We start from the raw sequence: 19,456 nt of genomic DNA on the forward strand, positions 1-19,456 counted from the left end.
CATATCCAGGTAAGTCTTATACTCTACCTATATTTATTTTGTAACAATTTCTTCATGAAGGCCACCCTTAGAGATGCTCAAGAGATTAGTGATATCATGTCTCTCTACCGTGGGGCTTCTGATCAAATGGTTAATCGCAAAAAATCTAAAACTTACTTCAGCAAAAACTCCCCTAAGAATGTTAAATTTACTATTTTCAGGAATTGTCTACATAAAATGTGTTTCCTCTGTTTGCACATACCTTGGCTCCCCTTCTCATGCTAGTCGATCCAAATCCAAGACATTCGCATGCATTATTGATAGGGTTAAAAATAGAGTAAAAGGTTAGAAGGAAAGAGAACTTTGAAGTGGCAAAGATTTTCATTGAGCTCCACCATCATTGATGACGGTTGGGTTTGGACTTTTGAAAAGAAGGATGCCTTTCCAGTCAAGTCGGCTTACTATGTTTCCAAATCATCGTCTCCTTCTTCCTCTATATCAACCAGACATAAGCCTCTCTCATCCTTTGCAAGAAAACCAATTTGGAATCTAGATCTTCCTCCAAAAATAAAATCCTTTGCTTGGAGAGCTTGTTATGATACTTTGGCCGTTAAATCCAACTTGGTTGAGAGGAATCAAATGTCTGACCCCTCGTGTCCATGTTGCAATGAACTAATAGAAACGGTAGCAGATACACTTTTATCATGCAATCATTCTAAGTTCGCGTGGTTATGTCATGGTTTGACGTAGGGGTGAAATAGGACCGGGTTGGGCCCAATTGACCCTAATTGGCCTGATTTTTGTAAGGCCGGGCTAACCTTGGTTGACCCTGTTTTTACCATTTGTGTTCTATGTATTAGAAAAAGATATTAAAAAAAATAAGTACCAATAAAAATGATCAATACAAAATTAAAATTATAAAATGCAACATAATAATAGATATTCAGGACAGGACACCTAGCCATAAAAATCAATAATCAAAATTTCTCTTAAATTATATTATATAAACCAGGGTTAAAATCAAAGTCGGGTTGAGACGGGCTAGGCCTAGGCCTAGGCCTCAACCTAGGCCCAACCCAACCCTAACCCACCCTCAAAGTCAGTATCTTAGCCCATGCTAGATTCGGGCATCAGGGTCAAACTTACACCCTAGTTTAAGGTTCCCAATTTCTGTAAAAGTGATTGTAGAAAACTTGCCCAATTTAAGAATATAGTGTTAGAAATTTGTCAAGAGAATGGTTAAGAGCTTTGCAGCCGTCTTCATTGACAAACCACATTCCACCGATAATCCTCACAGGTAATAACATTTTGGACTGCTCTTATACATGTATAGGATATGCTAAGCTAAATTCCGATGGTGCCTTTACCAAAAGAATTAGTGCAGGCTACGGTACTCTCATCCGCAATGACCACAGTTATTTCTTAGTAGTTGTTTCTCTCAGTTTGCTTTGGGGTTGGGGATCCAAAACATTGTCTGTGGAATTATTCTGCCTCTCATGCAAGACATTTAGACCATAATTTCTATCTTTCATTTGGGGAAAAAAATCGTCTGCAATTCAGATCTCGTACAATTCCGTGCAATACCACCTTTAAAAGGTGACACGTGTATTGATACCAATGCAATGATCCAGATCATTTGGTTAGTGCTGCATGTTTTAGAGTCTGCAAACTCTTCTGCACACTTAAAAGTTACCAACAGGTATTTAAGTCTCGAGCATTGGATCTGTACTGGTGGATCAGCCCGTATCAGCCTGGATTGGTCCATTTTACCCCTACTTCTCATAAAATAAAAAAGGATTTTTTTACAATTTTACCCTTGATCCGAATACTGTAATCAGATCCAAGATCAAGCAGGTATATACCAGTACTTAGAACCGATACCAACTAATCCACCCCCAAGGGGCAGGCCTTTGCTCATTCATTAATAATGAAGCTAAACCAAACACTCCGTTAAGCCACTAAAAACGATGATATACAACCCCTTTACTAAACTAAAATACGCATGTTACATTTCAACCTTAGCTTAAGCTAGACAACCTTCATCATCCTCTCCACAGTCCACTAAAATTGGCAAACAGTGAAAGTTTTAACTTAAAGCTTCTCCTTAACTAGGATTCCTGAAGAACGGGTGGTTGAGCGCTTGTCGAGCAGTTAGACGTTCCCTTGGGTCAAATTTCAACAGCCCATAGAGCAAGTCTATTAAAGAAGCCCTGGAAGAGACTACACGTTGAGAAACCATAATCTGCAACAGCCAGGAAGATGTAATCAGAAAGCGGTACTACACCCCTGATAATAACATGCTTCCAGGAGGATCCACAATATATATCTTAGCATACAGATTAAACAAACTACAATGGCTTCTTTAGCATAGGATATCTAAGTTACATAAGACACTGCATCCTACCCAAAAAAAAAGAGGAGCTGCAAATACTAAACCTTTAGCCGGTCAAGTTTCTTTACAGCACGGATACTTTCTCTTGAAACTGCTCCTTCAGGCCAATTTAAACGTGCTCCCCGCCTGAAGTATTTCTCTGCACCACGACTGCAGAGGACAGATCATAGTTGGAATGCATTCTCAATAAAAGAAACAATTAACAAGAACTCAAGCATATGTTTGAGACGTCATTTGAATTACATGTATATGCATTACATATTTCACAAAATTCAGAACTAATATGATTAGTATAGAAGAATCGCCAAACAATATTCATGTAGTCAATTCAATTTAATTGGACAATGCTAAGTTGAATTCAGTTTATGTAGCACAAGTTCACAGAAACCACATAAAACAAAGCAACGTACCTGGCTCTTCGTACCATATGCTCTGGCAAAGGTCCCAATACCCTCTCCATCATTGCCAAATGTTCCAAGTTCTCGTGTGTCTGAAACAGTGCTTCTCCCTGAAACAAAAGTTCAAGGGTTAAGAATTCTAAACTTCTTCCAACTGCTATGCAGGGTTAGTAACTCTCTAAAATTTCATCTACACAAAATGAACCCTCCAGAAGAATGAGATGACTAACTGAACAAAGCTCCACAAGTATGCAACCAACACTCCATAGATCACAAGGGTAAGTCCATCCAAGACCTGCAATAAATACACATTTAATAAGATAGATGTCCTGCACTGGGAAGCATTGCCACGTATGGAGGCAATGCCTAAACAACCAAGAAAAACTTCTCAAGGAAATCATACAATATGCTGAGCTCATTCGCAATGTAAAACATAATTTTCATACTATGGAAATGGCAGCAATATTTAGATATAAAACATAATTTGTGTTTCAGAGGCATCATTTTTGTTGCATGAGAATTCACTTTTCACCCAGAAACTTGACACAGAAGCCCTTCCCACCATGACCAGTTTTTCAGCAATCTTTATCAATGGATATATGCAAACTTAACTGGATAGGACAATTATCAAATTTGGTAGCATATCTCAACCATATGCCCAACCTTGTATGGCCTTTCTTCTTTGATTTCAAAGGACAGTTCCTGCTTCACAGCGGGTTCAAAGGGGTTACAAATTAGATTTTCATTTGCAATTCTCTCATATCAGCCTTTCTCCAATCCATTATTGGAAGAGATGGGAATAAGGAGTTTGATGAATAGAGGGGATAGAAACCTACCTAGACTGTTGTCGGTACCAAGTCCTTGCGGCCAACTCATCCCGGGAGGGTGGAAGCATTATGGAAAAAGAACAAGATGAAAACGAGAGAAGGAATTTGTACAATACTATAGTAACAAGTGGTCCCTCCACAGATTGATATCCAATCCAATCCAATCTAATAGTAAGTGATCCACCAAAAGCAAAAAAAAAAAAATTATTCATTGGTGAAGCAGGAGAAACTTGAACCATGCACACACATACATACATACATATAGAAAAAGGTAAATCCAACGGACATTGGCTTCATTCCATGCAGAGGTATAACACAAAGTCAGGGAAAGGGACACGAATCCACATAGACAATTAAATTTTAAAACCAGCATATTATGTGTGTTAGTAAGGTTTTCTTCAGCACGAATTTTATTTGTCAATTTCAAGAGACAAATAGTTTACCTAGGGTAGGATACATCTTCTATGAAAGAAAATAAATAAACTAATGCATTTTCAGTAGCCATTTACCTAAAATGATCTCTGGTGCTCGGTAATGCCTCGTGGAGACAATGGAGCTATGATCCTGATTGTCAAAGGCAGTACTACCAAAATCAATCAGTTTTATGGCACTAGACTTTGGTAAACACCTGAAGTGTGTATCACCTGGGGAATTCCTCTGTACCATTCCAAGCATTTATTAAGGATGATTAACGAGTCTCAGATACCCAATACCTGGAAAGGAACAAATTTTCAAATAACTGCAATGCAAAATACCTTGTACCCTGGAAGTTTTACATACTCAGAAGAGACAAGAAGTATATTTTCTGGCTTCAAGTCAGTGTGAATTAGGCGTAAATCATGCATATCTGCCATATATGATAAAGCATAACCCACATGTTAAACCACAAAAAACGTATAAATATTAATTACCAAAAAAAAAAGAGTAATTCTAAGCCCATGGACAATCCAAACAGCCAGAAAGCAGATGTAACCCATCAGCTAGGAGATGAGATAGTAAAGAGAATCCAAAAAGGAAGGCCAAGTACAAATCACACACATGCTACAGATTCCAAAAGCTGACGTCCGAACTCCCGGACAAGATCCACAGGAAATGAGCTATATTTATTTCTCCGTAGAAAATCAAATAAACTTGGTCCAAGCTTCTCAAACACCTGGTAACACCATTGAAGTTCATTTAAAGAGGTTCAATATTCAGTTCTCCAGTAGGAATGAATGAATTCAAACTATCACAAAGTTCCAATTTTCAGTTAGAAATCATCCATTTGTTATTTCATACATCAATGCCTCTAAATGCCCATTGGGTTCTTGTGAAAATCCATATACAATGAATAGAGTAGGGATATCTGTCATTCTTTTTTTTAGGAATTTTCATTCACTTACTGGGAAAGTTAAGAATAGCACAACCTAAGGACAAACAGTAATCTCTAAGATGAGAAAGAGAATCACAATCGTAATAGAAATAAGAGAAACTTGCAGATGCAATAAAAAGGAGAGAAGTCCATTGGTTCTAGTACTCACAATGCATATATGATTGCGGTAATCAAACCAGTTCCGGATCTGCACACATCTGCAGAGAAGAAGAGCGTTAACACAACTAGCACTTAGTATCTATGAAGGCAGCAAGTTTCTTTCAGTAGCAAACCCAATCTACACATACCTTGAGCTACCTATATCATTACTAGAAAGATGTTGAAGTATATCGATTTCAATTTTTGCTGCCTCACGGTATTTGCTTATGCTTCGAACTACTTTAATTGCAACATACTCTCGTGTTTGACGGTCCCAACATTCCAAGACACGGCCAAATGTGCCTACATTACTATTAATTTGCTGACATGGACACAACATAATCATAAAGAAAAGATCTGGGAGACAGCAGGGCACTTGACAGCTAACCTTCACCCATCTTGCTTAGTATTTTATCTGCAATACATGAAAGAAAACATGACAAGGGTCAAAAAAAGGATTAAAAACCAAAAAAAAGGAAAAGAAAAAAAGATGATTAGTATGTAGCACATCATGAAATTAGTCTATCCGATAAGTTTGGTATTGCACTGAAGGTAGTTCTGAATCTTGATATGCAGGTTTGTAGTCGATCACAAGGACGGTCGACTGGCAAAACATTGCCACCATATTAAGAGATCAATCAAGAACCATCAAAAAACTGGTAAATTAGAGGATACACTTAGACAATGTTAAAGACAACAATACTCCTATTCTTAATTATTATTAAACCCAGAATCCATCCTCATACCAAGCCCCTTAACCCCCCCCCAAAAAAAAAAGGGAGAACGAAAAGACACAATTTGCAGTCACGACGTAAACTATTTTATTTGAGAAGAATAACTACAAGAATTATAAAAAGGAAATAAAATCGTAATGCAGATAACTTACATCTTGGAGTCAGATTTTCGCCAAAATTAAATACATAATGCCCTTCCCGATCGTCATCTCTCCATGGCGGCGACGCCGGTCGAACTAGACTCTCATTAGCAGGCATGGGCAACCGAGAAGCCTACACAGATGCAGCCAGCCATTCCCAACGCTGTCAGATTCCATCATACATGAAAACCCTAGCTTTGCGTCATAGTGACCATAAAAAACCCTAGCCATCCCCACCCATGGGAATGCGATGGGTACCCTTGAAAACACAAACCCTAATCCAATCTCACAGAGATCTATCAATCTACCAACCTCGGCTTCAGCAGGGGCAACATCCCAAGCGAGGCGAGGACGTTTTCTAGTTCGCTGCTTCTCCATGTCTCCCAATTCCACAGTTACCATCGACGAATTGACTCTTCCTCCCCTCTCTCTGTGTGTCTCTCTCTCTCCTTCTTCTTCTCCCTCGTTATCTGCAGTCAACGATTTCCTACAAAAGCTCAAGAAAATTCCAATTATCTTTGCTTCTCCTGTGACCCGAGGAGCTGTACGGTACGGTTGTCAGAGGAAAGAAATCATCGAAAAAGAACTCAAAACGGAGGAAATATTGGCACGCGATAGGTAACGTTCGCACGGGACTTTATATCTGGTCTGCGTGGCCCCTGCTCTAAACACAACAGCCTCTCAAATTACCACCATGTCCCTGTTTAAAATGGATTTTTCTTTTGAAAAATTACGTGATTACCCATTGTTGGGTTTGTCTTTACAGAAATAAACATGATATGTTTGATTGAACGGAATTATCCAAAACAAGTTTATGTATTACAAATATAGCCAAAACAGTGTTTGTTGTACCCCTTCCTTGGTATGCCTACGACTTGGGTTATTACCCTCCTGCGATCGATTATAAAATTGCCGATTTTCATCAACTACCCTTCTCCAATTGGCTCTAAAACTTCCGATATCCATGCCGATAACCTTTGGGAAAGAAATAGATTCGGTCACAGGGAAAAGAAAGAAGAAGAAAAGTAGAGAAGGGAGGTTCGGTTACTTGAGTAGGAGATAGTGATGGAGGGGAATCAGTGGTTGGATCTAGTTTGGGGGTTCAATTAAAGAGAAGGAAAAGAAGGGGAGAAAAAGGTCGAGGATGGAAGAAGAAGAGAAAAGAGACAAGAGGGGATGGGAGAGCTCGCAACTCACAAAGGAGAGTGAGGGTTGCAAATATGGAGGATTCACCTATGACTAGGGGTTAGGGTTTTGATGTGAGATGAATTATGGTTTGGACATGACATGGGAGGGAAGGAGGAGAGAAGTGCTTTAGGTTGAGGCTTCAGCCAAAGAGGAAGAATGGCGACTATAGGGTTTTAGCCATGGGAAAGAAGAGGAAGAGAAAGGGGGAAATAGATTAGGGTTTCGACCATTAGAGAAAGAAAGGAGAGATGGGTTATAAGTTCGGTGAGAGAAGATTCTCTCTCTCTCTCTCTCTCTCTCTCTCTCTCTCTCTTTGCCTTACCCTCTCCCTCTTGTTGCATCTTTCTCTTGCCCCAATCTCCCCTGTTGTTTCTACTAGGAGGTGTCAAATCCCCCAAATCAGAACCTTGAAAACCATTTTGTCGAGTAAAATCAACAAACATTTGAAATCTCAACTTACATACCTCTTATAGACCCTAAAATGACACTAGCTACAAAACAAGAGAATTAGAGAGAAATTATTGGCAAAACCCTATTCTACTTACATTGGGTGGAGTTGCAGGAGGAGAAGGAAGAAGAAGGGGCGGGTGGGGCCCTGGGGCAGGAGGAAGAAGATGATTCTCCTTCATTGTCTTCAAGGGTATAATTGTCCGAAAAGAAGCAAATAACATTAGAGGATTGGAAATCGTACATTTTAGAGCATATAGGAGAAAATTAAGATAAAAATTAAAAATTTTATAACGGATTTCTGGGGAATATATGCCCAACTCGTTGGTAAACATACAACAAACACTATTTTGGGTATATTTGTAATACCAAAACATTTTTTGTGTGAATTCGTTAAACTAAATATAAGGTGGGTATTTTTGAAAAAGTAAACCCAATAATGGAGAATCATGTAATTTTCCCTTTTTCTTTTTGTGTGCCTAAACTACAAGATCACCCACTTTTAGTTTTTCTTTACTAAAACACCCACTCAAGGTTTGGATTTGCAAAACTACCAACTTTTGAGTTTTGATTTATGATACTACCCAAACCAATATTCCACCTTCATCCTCATATGTTTTTCGACATTTTTACCCTTGCCTCCATTTGCCCTTCTCCAATAACGTTGCTTCCCTTCCCTCTCTTCCTTACAACCCACCTTGCCCCTACCCCTGCCCCTGCCCCTTCCTTTGCCCCACTCTACCATAAATCTCCCCACCCCTTGCTATTCCACTCTATTGCTCAACCCCACCCTTATTCTAAATCAAGATCCATGATATAGTTATTCCCTTTCTTATGTGAATACAATGGATTTAAGTAAAGATGGTAGACAAATCCATGATGAAGAACTTGTTGGAACATCCCAAAGGGGCATGGAATGAGAAAATAAGGAGAGGAAGGTCGATAAAGATGGTTCACGGTTCGATGGATGTTGGTCGTGGTAGGGGTAGATTCCAGGGGTGGGGTGCAAATGATGATGGTCAGGATTTGAATTGTTACATAACCCCAATAGTTATAGGAAAAGATTTTTCCATCTCAATGAAGAATTCTTTGTCCAAACTATTTTCATCATAAAAACCATAGATGATATTTGAAAAGGACAAAATTGACCCAAGTTTCTACTCTCTCTATTCCCAAAATCCTCAACCAATCTTTCGTTCTATCCTCATAAAGTTCGGTTGATCCCACTCTTTGCATCTCATGAAACAAATCAAGAGATAGTATCTAAATTTTCAAAATCACAAAAATAAACTATAATTCATTATTTTGGGTAGTTTTGTAATATCTATTTTTTATTTGGGTAATTTAGTTAAACAAAAGTTTAGATTGATAATTTGGTAAACTGAAACATATTGTGGGTAATCTTGTAATTTTACCTTTTTTTTTTTTTTTTTTTTTGAATAGGATCATTTGCGTGATGTGTATGTTAAATATGCGCCCCTTTCCTAGGGTTTAGGGTTTTCGTCTTGCTTTCTTTCTGGTAACTGAGCTTTATTGTTTCGGACATGGCGACTGAAGTGATGATAGACAGAGAACGATTCCAGAAGGCTTTCGACAAGGTTGAAGCCCAAAAGAACCTCCTGACTACCTGCAGTGATCTATGGAAACACCTTTCGAAACATTTTTCTTCATTGGAAGAATCTCTCCTCGAGAAGTCCAAAGCCCTAGATTTGAAGATCGAGACTTTAGATTCAGAGACCAAGAAAACACTGCAAGAATTAGAAGAGAAGGAGAATTCGATCCCCAAACGCGAATCGGAGGCCATTGCCCGTGTTGAGGAGCAGAAAGCTGCTGCGCTGGCGATGTTCGAGGAAACGGTTTCTGGGACTCCCGAATTGCCTGAAGCCCTTCGGTCAGTTTGCAGAAAGATGGACTCCACGAGCTTGTTCAAGTTCATGGTAGCAAACCGGAAGGAATCTGCCGCTTTGAAGAATGAACTTTCTCAGGCGCTTGCAGAATCGGTGGATCCGCTACGTTTAGTTTTGGACGCCATGGAGGATTTTATTTCTCAGAAATCTGGGAAAGCTGGGGTTCCTGACCGTCGTTGGGCGTGTGGAATGCTACTGCAGGCACTGTTCCCTGCAATCGAATCTGGTGAGAAATCACCGCCTGTTGCTGGAAGCATTGCTGAGAGAGCTGCTGTACTTGCGGAGTCATGGAAGGCGAAGATGGACGATAAGGATTGGGGTGGTATGGGGCCTTCGGAGGCATCGATGTTTCTGCAGATGGTTGTTGGGTTCGGATTACAGTCGAAATTTGAGGAGGAATTCCTTAGAAAATTGGTGTTGGGGTTCCCATCAAGGAGGGATATGCCAAAGCTTGCTGCTCAATTAGGGTTCGGCGAGAAAATGAAAGGTGTGTTTTCAGAAAATTATTTGATATTCTCCTTCCACCCCACCCCACCCCGCTAAAAAGATGAAAAAGGAAACGTTGAAGAACTTTTGTACCAAGTAGCTTTTTGTTGGACTGACTAATCTGTCTGGTTACTACATATTGATTCGTTAGTATTATATTGCATTTGGATTCTCTGTATGGGTAGTCTCATCCGTCCAGCTTATTTAGTTGCTGTGATCCAGTAAGTATCATTCTTAAATGCTAATCTGTATAAAAACAGGGGTAAAAAATCACCCCCTTTTCATCATCATTGTCCACACATATCATACCTAAAATGGTTTGTTCCTGTCTACCAGTTAATTCAGTTCATTGCATAAAAATTGACACAATCTATCCACATTTATTGTAGCTTTGCTTTTCTCCATTTAGAAATTGATCTGCTGGCAAGGATAGATGTTAGTACTGCTTTTTTTTTTAATAGGTGAGATTTTTTGTCTTCTTAATTGATACAAAAAAAATTTGTCATCCAGCAGATCACTTTCCTTGTCTTCCCACTAGAAATAAATATTTGGCTTTAACTATTGAAAGTGGCAAGAATCTTTCTCTGGAATGTCAACCAGTTTCTTTTATAAGCAATGTTGCCATGAAAAAAAAAATTCAGGAATTTTGAAGGATGCAAGGACCTTAGTTACCCTTTTTTGTTTTCCCAACAACTTTATGAGCCTTCCCTTCCTGTGAATTATTGAATATTGAACACTCTCTCTCTCTCTTTCTCCCCCCCCCCTCAGAATTCTTTGTGTGGTAGCTTACTGAGTTATTTGTATCGTTACGTAGAATGGTTATGGCATTGTTTTTATAGGTGGTTTACATTTTAGTAAAATCATTTGAACATTTGTTGGAGTAGTTTCATAACTTATCATGCATGTTAACTGAACATATTGAAAATTTTTATGCACTAAGGTTTGGACTGATTGCATGATTATACGACAAATTCTCTACACCTTCTATCATGTAGTTCTTGGTAGTTACTTAATTGCTATAGTTATCTGGTAGTTAGTGGAGTTATATGTAATGGGGTAGTACATGGGTAGAAGTTATCATAGTATATGGACTCTTTGTAAGTTGTAACTGATTTAAATCCTATAAAGTAGGCTTACGAAAGAATGAAAAGGATGAAGAAATTATCTGTTGAAGTTCCTACATTTTCTCAATTTGAGAAGCAGGCCCGGCTTTACCATCCGAGATGTCATGGTTTTGTCTAAAGCTACCTACCCCAAAATTTATCTTTATCTTTTCCCATCTCCATCCCTTCTATCTCTTCTGTCTTTTTCCTCATGTTCTCCCGACCAACAACCTTGTACGTATAAAGAATCCTCTCTCTCTCTAAATTTCTGAGCTTTTTAACGTGGTCGGATCTATAAGTGCTTCACCAGCTGTTATGTGCCGTTTGACAACACTTCTGTTTTGTGGTTTGTTTATGAGCGAGGTAGAAACACATTTGTAACATGGTGTTAGAAGTGTTTCTGAGAAAAAAGAAATGTGTTTGGAAGGTACAATAAGAGAAGCAATTCTTATAGTTCAACAAAGTTACTATTAAACCAAAAATACCTTTCTTCTCTCAGGTCTTCTTCTAATTTCAGATTAGTCTTAGAACTAGCAATCAAAAAACAACAATAGCAACTCAGCCTTATCTCAACTAAATGGGTTCGGTTACATGGATCTAATTGGGGTTGGATACATGGATTCTTTTCCTCCAAAAAGTTCTATCCAAGGTCATACTTGGGACCAGACCTAAACTATGCATGTTTTTTCTCACTAATTCTCCTATAGTCATTTTAGGCCTGTCCTTAGCTCTTTTAGATCCTTCAATCCGAATTAGATACTCTTTAGTGGTGCATTTTCATGCCTCTGTTGAACATGGTTATACCACTTCAAACGATTTTCTCGAAGCTTATCATGAATCGGGACAACTCCCAAATTATCCCTTACTTTATCCATCCTAGTTTTGTCGCACATCCATCTCAACATCCTCATTTTTACTATATGTAACTTTTCTATACAACACTTTTTCACAACCCAACATTCTACACTGTACAACATAGCCGGTCAAAACGAATGTCATATAAAACTTTCCTTTAAGCTTTACAGGAATGCGTCGGTCACACAACATTCCTGATGCAACTCTCCACTTCATCCATCCCACCTTAATCCTCTGTGAAACATCCTTCTCTATATCACCATCTTTATTTATAGTTGACTCCAAATGCGTAAAATGATGACTTTGCGGTACCTCTATTTCCTTAATCTTCACCATTTCAGTATCCATCGTATTGTGACTAAAGTTACACATCCGTATTTGTTCTACTTATCTTGAAACCTCTTGATTCAAGGGTTGATCTCCCTAGCTCCAACTTAGCGTTAATCTCAACTTTTGTCTCATCCACCAACACAATATCACTAGTGAAGAGCATATACCATGCTACCTCATCTTAAATGTTCTTGGTTAAATCATCTATGATAAGTGCAAACAAGTAAATGCTTAAAGCTGATCCTTGATGTAACTCAATTGTAATTGAGAATTCACTTATTTTTCCCTCCCATAGTTCTCACACGCTTGCATGTTTTAAGTCTTTCCATGAGCCTTCTGAGTAAGTAAATAGCTTCTATTGTGGATCTACTTGGCATAGAACCAGATTGGTTTTTTAAGAGAGATTCTCTTCTCAGATGGGCTTTAATAACCTTCTCGCACAATTTCATAGTATGATTCATTAGTTTTATACCTCTATATTTATACTTTATTTTTTAGGTAAGAACTACAATGCTTCACCAATCCTTGTGCTCATAATCTTGTGTAAAAGATTTATTAACCAAGATACCCCACATAATCCTAGGCTCTTCTGCACTTCTATTGGGACCTCATCTGGGCCTGAAGTCTTGCCTCCTTTCATCTTTCTTAAGGCTTCTTTAACTTCAGTCACTCGAACCTTTCGTATATATCTAGGACATGTGTCTTGACGAGTAATGCAATCTTCCAAGCCATTACTCGTCAAACTGTCTCCACTTAGTAGGCTGCAAAAATACTCTTCCCTAAGAATTGGCAATCAGAGAACTAACAAAATCCTCCATCCTCAAAATTGTATCCACCCAGGTAGAGGCCAATTAGATATTCAGATTTCTATGTATCGAATCTGATTTTACACAATCAGCATGAATGGAAGGAATGTCACCAAACTCGGGGCCCTCTCTACTAAAACTTAGGACAAGTCCCTTACAAAGTGAGCACCAAAACTAAGGAAAAAAACTGAAATCCAATTAAAATTTTGTAGAGTTAAGCTAGATCCTATGGTGGGGTGATTGGATTCTGGTCTAATGGGTCCAATCCCTCTCCATCACCCATTAGTAAGTGAATGAAGACGGTGAAATAATAGGTTCTGTTTAATAAGTAGAATGACTGATGAAATACATCTTATTAATTAAAAAAAAATTCATATACGTCCCTCTCCGTGATGCGGAACAGTGAGGTAGCATGGGAAGTGAGAGAAAAAGTGTTCCTAGTTGGAGAGAAGAGAAGATGGCAATGGTGGTTTGAATGTTGCAGAGATTCCAGAGTTTGGTCTCTTTGTGAAGGAATCCATTGTGTCTCTTGGAGATCGTCACATTCTGCTGTTGTTTGTCTTCTATCTGTCTCAATTTCGATCTTCAGTTTCCCCATTTTGTTTTTCAGTGTCAGTCTCAACGAGCACTTCGTTAATGGTAATCTCAGACAAGAAATGACAAAAGGGAGAGGTTGAGAAGGAAAACATAGTGACAAAGCGACATGGGAAAGATGCAGATAGATTGACGAGAGTTCATGTTTTTTTTAGTGTTCCTGGAACAAAAGAATACTTTTATTTTTTTCCCTTGTTTCTGTGCCATTTTTGTTCCAAATGTCTGGTTTGTTCCACGGGAACACAAAAAAGAACTGGCATCATTTATATTCTATTTATGTTCCTGTGGAACAAAAGAACAGCAGAATCGCTCCATGGGACTGTTACTAAATGGTGCCTTAGTTGCCTGAATTTTTATTTCTGCTTCCATCTGTTACATGGGTGGATATCCTATGTTAAAGTTGGACTCAGGTAGCATAATTTGGTCCATATGTTATTTATATCCATACTTCCTCTTTCTCCAAGTTTTTTCCCATTTATTTCTACCAGAAAACAATTCCCTGAAAAACTACTCTTAGTTATAATCCTTGCTTGTATTTCTGTCCCCCCTCCCCCCTTTTTTTAGTGGAACTTACATTCTTGGGAAGTATATTTGGCATGGAAGATTGAGTAAAACAATCCTGCCATTTGATGGGGGTGGTGTCTTCCATGGGTGGAAGGGTATGATTGACCAAGATACAACTTCTCTTGGAAAACAGCATCCAAAAATGTTAATTGGAAGATGTTTTTCCAAACTTTTGTATTTCATTTAAGTAAATAATTTCTGGTTGTTATTACTCCCCCCGCGGTTCTTATGAGGCAATATGATAATGTACTTTTCATGAAAGTAAATAAAACCTAAGTTGATGTTGTATTTGGAGTAGCAGGTCTTTTTTCGGGGAAATGTTGCTTATTTCTTGACTATCTTTCTGCCAGAATGGTCTGGTTTTGATTTCTTGAAAGTGTCTTCTCTAGTTAGATCTTTCCCAAAGGTCTAGTTGGGTTGATGTGGTTTTGGTACTTGGCCCCAATCATAATGAGGGCCAGATTCTTATGGAAAGTTACCATACTGGCTGTGTCGTCGTGTCTCTTAGAGGAAAGGAATGCATTTTCGTTTGAGGATATGTTTACCATGGTTCAAGATCTCGGCGAGATCTCGCTGAGAACTCGTTTTTTCAGATTAGCGAGACGAGATCACAAGTGAGGTGTAAAAATGACGAGATCTCACGGAAATCTCGCCAAGATCTCGCCTCCCTCTCAACTTTTTTGAAGAAAAAACACTAAGGGGCAAGAATTTTGGTGATTTTGCTTGAGGATCTCCATTCCTATCTTATGTCATTTCAAATTTTCAAATGTATGTTAATGTGATTCATCAGTCATCGATGTTCATTGTTAATCAATTAAGTAATTATCTATGATGTCTTTTAAATTCTTAAGATTATGGTGTGTCATGTGTTGATTGTGGAATAGAGCATACTAGCCTAGGGTCCAAAGAGCCGGAGACTACTTACATAGGGTACGATATCAAAGTACCATTTTAAGTTTGATTTTTAAAAAACTAATATTTCCATTGTGTTTAGAAGTCCTAAAATAGGGTAAATACCTAGTTTCAGGGACTACAAAGACCATATGACCACAGAGACCAACCACCGAGTTGACCGCGAAAAAATACATGATCTCGCCTAGATCTCAGGGAGATCTCGCCTAGATCTCGGGGAGATCTCTCTTTTTTGGATTAGTGAGATGGGGGGCGAGGGCGAGATCTTAAACCATGATTTTTACCCTTGCGCTGAATGTATGTGAGAGTGGCAACATTGGGGAATGGCAGATCCATTATCAAGAATTTCCTGCTGATCAGGTGGTTCATGTACTGGGAGAATGTGATTGCTTCCAATTTTCCTTGGATCAAAGGATTGAGCTATGGTCCCCTTCTCTGATTTGAGTGTTTAAACTGAACTTTTATTCTTCCTTTAAGGAAACTGCAGCCCTTAAGGTTTTGGGGGAGTTACAAGATTAGGTATTGGCATGATAATGGGGGAATTCAGCTCATGTTGCTGTTTTTTCTCCCTATAGATATGGAGTTTTCTTTATGAGAGGACTTCTTTGACATCATGGTGGAATGTTATGCACATTACTTCACTGGAGAACACTGTAATACAACAACAACAACAACAAAGCCTTGTCCCAACTTAATGGGGTCGGCTACATGAATCCAAAGAAAACCAAAGAAAGAGAAAATAAAAGGCGTTAAAGGGGACATATTGATAATCACTAACAAAGTAGAACACAGGTAAAGCGGGTCTGCTACCTGTATTCTAGCCCTCCAATCTGCTCTATTCGAAACCATACTTGGGACAAGGCCTAATTTGTGTATGTCTTTCCTCACAACCTCTCCTATGGTCATTTTAGGCCTGCCTCTAGCTCTTTTGGATCATTACATCTGAATCAAGTCGCTCCTCCTTACCGGTGCATCAGATGGCCTTCGCTGAACATACCCGAACCACCTCAAATGGTATTCTCGAAGCTTGTCAGGAATTGGGGCAACCCTAAGTCCGCTTTAATTTGATCATTCCTTACGTTATCCCTTCTAGTTTTCTCCCACATCCATCTTAGCATTCTCAATTCTGCTACCACTAGCTTATCAATGTGCTGCTTCTTAACTACCCAACATCTGACCCATACATCATAGCCAGGCACATGACAGTCAGATAGAATTTTCCTGTAAGTTTTACCAAGATGCGTATAATAGTGAACACTTTAATCAGGTGTTAAGATTGATATCTATAGCCTTCTTTGTTATTAGATTTGGTTCAGATAATCAGATGTTCATTTTCCCCCTTTGCTTTAGAACTGTGGAAGCTCGAGAAAAGGTTAAAACAAATTGTCTTCTTGTTGAAAGACCAGCTTCTTGAGAAGAAGGGGAAGAAGGATACTTGGCTAGCTTTGGTCTGAGATGTAAATATCGTGATCAGTTGAATTTCATTCCATGTGATGTGGAGGTCCAATAATTTTTGGTTTCTCATTTGTCAATTGGAATTAGTTTTGGGCGAGTAGGTTTTAGTTTTGTATCTTGGCCTTTATGATTTTGTTTGGTGTTGATGAGTTTAATTAATTTTACAATACTTGGGATTAATTTGGATTATCAGGTCAATATTTGAACTTAATTTTTTTTTGGATCTTTGTTGTCTTTTTTATATTTTTGCTTGTCAAATTGAAATTATGTACTATTTCATAACTTATTTTCTGTCCTTTTTATGAGAAAGAGGTTGGGGGTGGGGGGGGATCAAAATTTAACCGTTTAGCATGGCTTTGTTCTTTTGTTAAATATTATTCAGTTTTCCAATGGGATCTAAGTCTTGTGGATTCAAGTTCATTTGTGAGAGTTTGGCCAAATGACTTCATCTTCTCGTTCTTTTTTTTTTTTTTCCTTTTTTTTTTGGGGTTGGGGGGTGGGGGTGTGTGGTTGTATGCTAGCTTCTGAGAAGAGTTGTGGTTTCTAGAATTTGGATTTAGTTTGAGATTTAAGGTAGTTTCAATGAGCAAGAAATCAGCTGACTGGATACTTGGCTCAAAGAAGATAGAGTTGAGGAAAAACTTATTCTATGGTCAGATCTTTCTTATATTTTTTAGATGAATTTCTTGTATTATTACCACTGATGGCTCCTTAATAGCTCTATCTGGATTTTGTGAACATTGTAGCTATTAGTGGATCCCTTTGAAGAAGCTATCATTTATTTCATATTTCTCCTTTTTTGTAGCTTCTATATTTTCTCCTGTGATATTGATTCATCCAGTCCTAATTGATAAGGGAAAACTGGAATAGATGGTTGACTTTGGAATGCAGCTTATGTTTCTTCACTGGAAACTGAGTTGGACAACCAAAAATGGTAAGGGGGCTGCCTTTGCAGAATGGAGGGAGTATCTTATACATGATTGTCAAGGTGTTTTCAGGCACCTTGGTTGCCTGGGATCCAGCCTACTCCAACGTCTTGGGTTGCCTAGATGCCGGGATAACTATGTTTTATAGAAGGTGGAGAAATAGATAACCCGGTGTTGTCCTTTCGTGCTCAGTGGCACTTGATTCCAGTTTGCTATCTCTTGCTGGTGCAATTTTCCATATTTGTTTGTATCAATTTTATATAAATACTTCTCTCGCTTATGTTACCCATATTACTTGTCACAGATATAATCGATGAATTAGTGAAGAATGGGAAGGAGATTGAGGCTGTATATTTTGCAACTGAGTCTGGTCTGACTGAACAGTTTCCACCCCTCACTTTGGTGAAGACATATCTCAAGAACTCGAGGAGAAATGCCACTATGATTTTGAAGAATGGCCATTACAGTGGGCCTGCAAATGTATGTTGAAATACAGTCGTGTTGTACATTGATGATTGATCTTCCAATACGTTTCAGAGCACCAAAAATTTATTCTGTTTGTTCATGTGCATTTGTATTCTTTTAGTAATGTGCATTGGCATACATATTTTCCATCTTCAAACACATGAATACTTTCAAATTTTCTATGTTTCAGGATGAGGCTGGTGCCCTGGAGTTGAATTCAATAAAGGCTATCATCAAATGTGTTGAGGACCATAACCTTGAATCAGAGTTCACACTTGATACCCTGAGGAAGCGTGTCACTCAGTTGGAGAAAGCCAAGGCAGACAGGAAGAAGAATGCTGCAGCGAGCAGTAGACCTCATCAAAATAAACGACCCCGAGGTGGTAGTTCTGGCGGTGGCCCACCCGCCTTCCGCCCAGCCAAAACGGGTAGGTTTTCCAACTCCTACTCCTCGTTTGGTCGTAGGGGCGGAGGCCCTGCTCATCAAAACCCAGCTCCAAGGTTCTCTGGGCCATATAATTATCCTAGTCAGCATGTCTATGAGGCCCCTGCTCCCCCTTCTTATGCATCTCCATATGGTGGAGCACCACACTCGCAAAGCCCTGCTGCAATGCCTCAACAGTACTCATTCCCGACGGAAGATATGGGAGTTGCTGGTGCCCGAGCAAGTGGTTCATATGCTGCGCAGCCGAGCTACAATGCATACGATTATGCAGCTGCTGCTCAACCCACTTACCAGCCTTCGTATCCGCAGTAACTCTGGAACTACAGGACAAGTTTGTAATGCATCTCTTGCTTTTGCAAGTTTTTCTGTATCTGGCTTGTCTGGAGCTTCTGTATATTTGATAGGATGTTGAGCTAGAGATGATGCAAGGCTATATCTAACTTTCCTTATCCTGGATAGACCAAAGCATCTATCAAGGTTTCAATTCAGTAGATGACATGCGTACTTGCTTTTTTAAATGTGAGGCTTCAAATATAGATATTTTTGCTGTCCTTGTTTTGGTTGGGTGTTGTCTGGCTCTTGCATTTCTCAGCATGCAAATGAGACTGCCAACAGGAGCGGGAGTACGTTGTGCTCTCTCCTGCGAGTGCTTGGGTATTGGTGAGGCCCAAGCATTCTGTTAAAAAAGAAAAGGTTTTAACGAAAAGAAAGAGAACTTGAATTAGGATACTAATGTGCTTCAAAATTTATGCATTTATATCCTTATTATATCCATTATGTCTAGCCATTTACAGATTGTTCCAGTTCCACGAAAGGGTTTCACATCGGAGCATGCAATGAGCCTATTTTTGACTGCATGGGTAATTTAAAGGGAAGGAGAAGAAGTGAAAATTTTAAACTTAAAAAGGAAAAGTTTTGTAATCATTACCCCATGTGATAACATGTAATTGGATAAACTACTTAAATTTTTATCATATTTAGTAATTGTTGGTG

General features: G+C 38.8%; 2 protein-coding genes across 2 annotated transcripts; one reads left to right on the forward strand and one right to left on the reverse strand.

Moving 5' to 3' along the window:
* Positions 1-1,929: 1,929 nt before the first annotated feature.
* Positions 1,930-6,588, reverse strand: LOC122062555 (serine/threonine-protein kinase AFC3). Its single transcript, XM_042626183.1, has 12 exons — positions 6,293-6,588; positions 5,993-6,113; positions 5,495-5,521; positions 5,256-5,409; positions 5,117-5,165; positions 4,635-4,749; positions 4,352-4,443; positions 4,106-4,253; positions 3,000-3,064; positions 2,782-2,879; positions 2,416-2,521; positions 1,930-2,221 (listed from the first exon to the last, which is right to left on the reverse strand). The coding sequence occupies exons 1-12, from the start codon at positions 6,380-6,382 to the stop codon at positions 2,084-2,086; spliced, it is 1,203 nt and encodes a 400-aa protein (XP_042482117.1). The 5' UTR covers positions 6,383-6,588; the 3' UTR covers positions 1,930-2,083.
* A 2,512-nt stretch (positions 6,589-9,100) lies between these two features.
* LOC122062574 (FRIGIDA-like protein 4a) lies at positions 9,101-19,014 on the forward strand. Its single transcript, XM_042626195.1, has 3 exons — positions 9,101-10,009; positions 17,858-18,033; positions 18,209-19,014. The coding sequence occupies exons 1-3, from the start codon at positions 9,160-9,162 to the stop codon at positions 18,773-18,775; spliced, it is 1,593 nt and encodes a 530-aa protein (XP_042482129.1). The 5' UTR covers positions 9,101-9,159; the 3' UTR covers positions 18,776-19,014.
* The last annotated feature ends 442 nt before the right edge of the window (positions 19,015-19,456 follow it).

The sequence above is a fragment of the Macadamia integrifolia genome, unplaced genomic scaffold (genome assembly GCF_013358625.1).
Source record: "Macadamia integrifolia cultivar HAES 741 unplaced genomic scaffold, SCU_Mint_v3 scaffold1073, whole genome shotgun sequence".
NCBI classification, from domain to species: domain Eukaryota; kingdom Viridiplantae; phylum Streptophyta; class Magnoliopsida; order Proteales; family Proteaceae; genus Macadamia; species Macadamia integrifolia.

Bases quoted from the DNA above. Each gene is read 5' to 3' on its own strand.
- LOC122062555 (XM_042626183.1), bottom strand. From the start codon at position 6,382: ATGGTAACTGTGGAATTGGGAGACATGGAGAAGCAGCGAACTAGAAAA. The intron at 6,114-6,292 runs GTTGGTAGATTG...GCATCTGTGTAG, and splicing joins TTGCCCCTGCTGAAGCCGAG to GCTTCTCGGTTGCCCATGCC. The intron at 5,410-5,494 runs GTTAGCTGTCAA...ATAGTAATGTAG, and splicing joins ACTAAGCAAGATGGGTGAAG to GCACATTTGGCCGTGTCTTG.
- LOC122062574 (XM_042626195.1), top strand. From the start codon at position 9,160: ATGGCGACTGAAGTGATGATAGACAGAGAACGATTCCAGAAGGCTTTC. The intron at 10,010-17,857 runs GTGTGTTTTCAG...TACTTGTCACAG, and splicing joins GTTCGGCGAGAAAATGAAAG to ATATAATCGATGAATTAGTG. The intron at 18,034-18,208 runs GTATGTTGAAAT...TCTATGTTTCAG, and splicing joins ATTACAGTGGGCCTGCAAAT to GATGAGGCTGGTGCCCTGGA.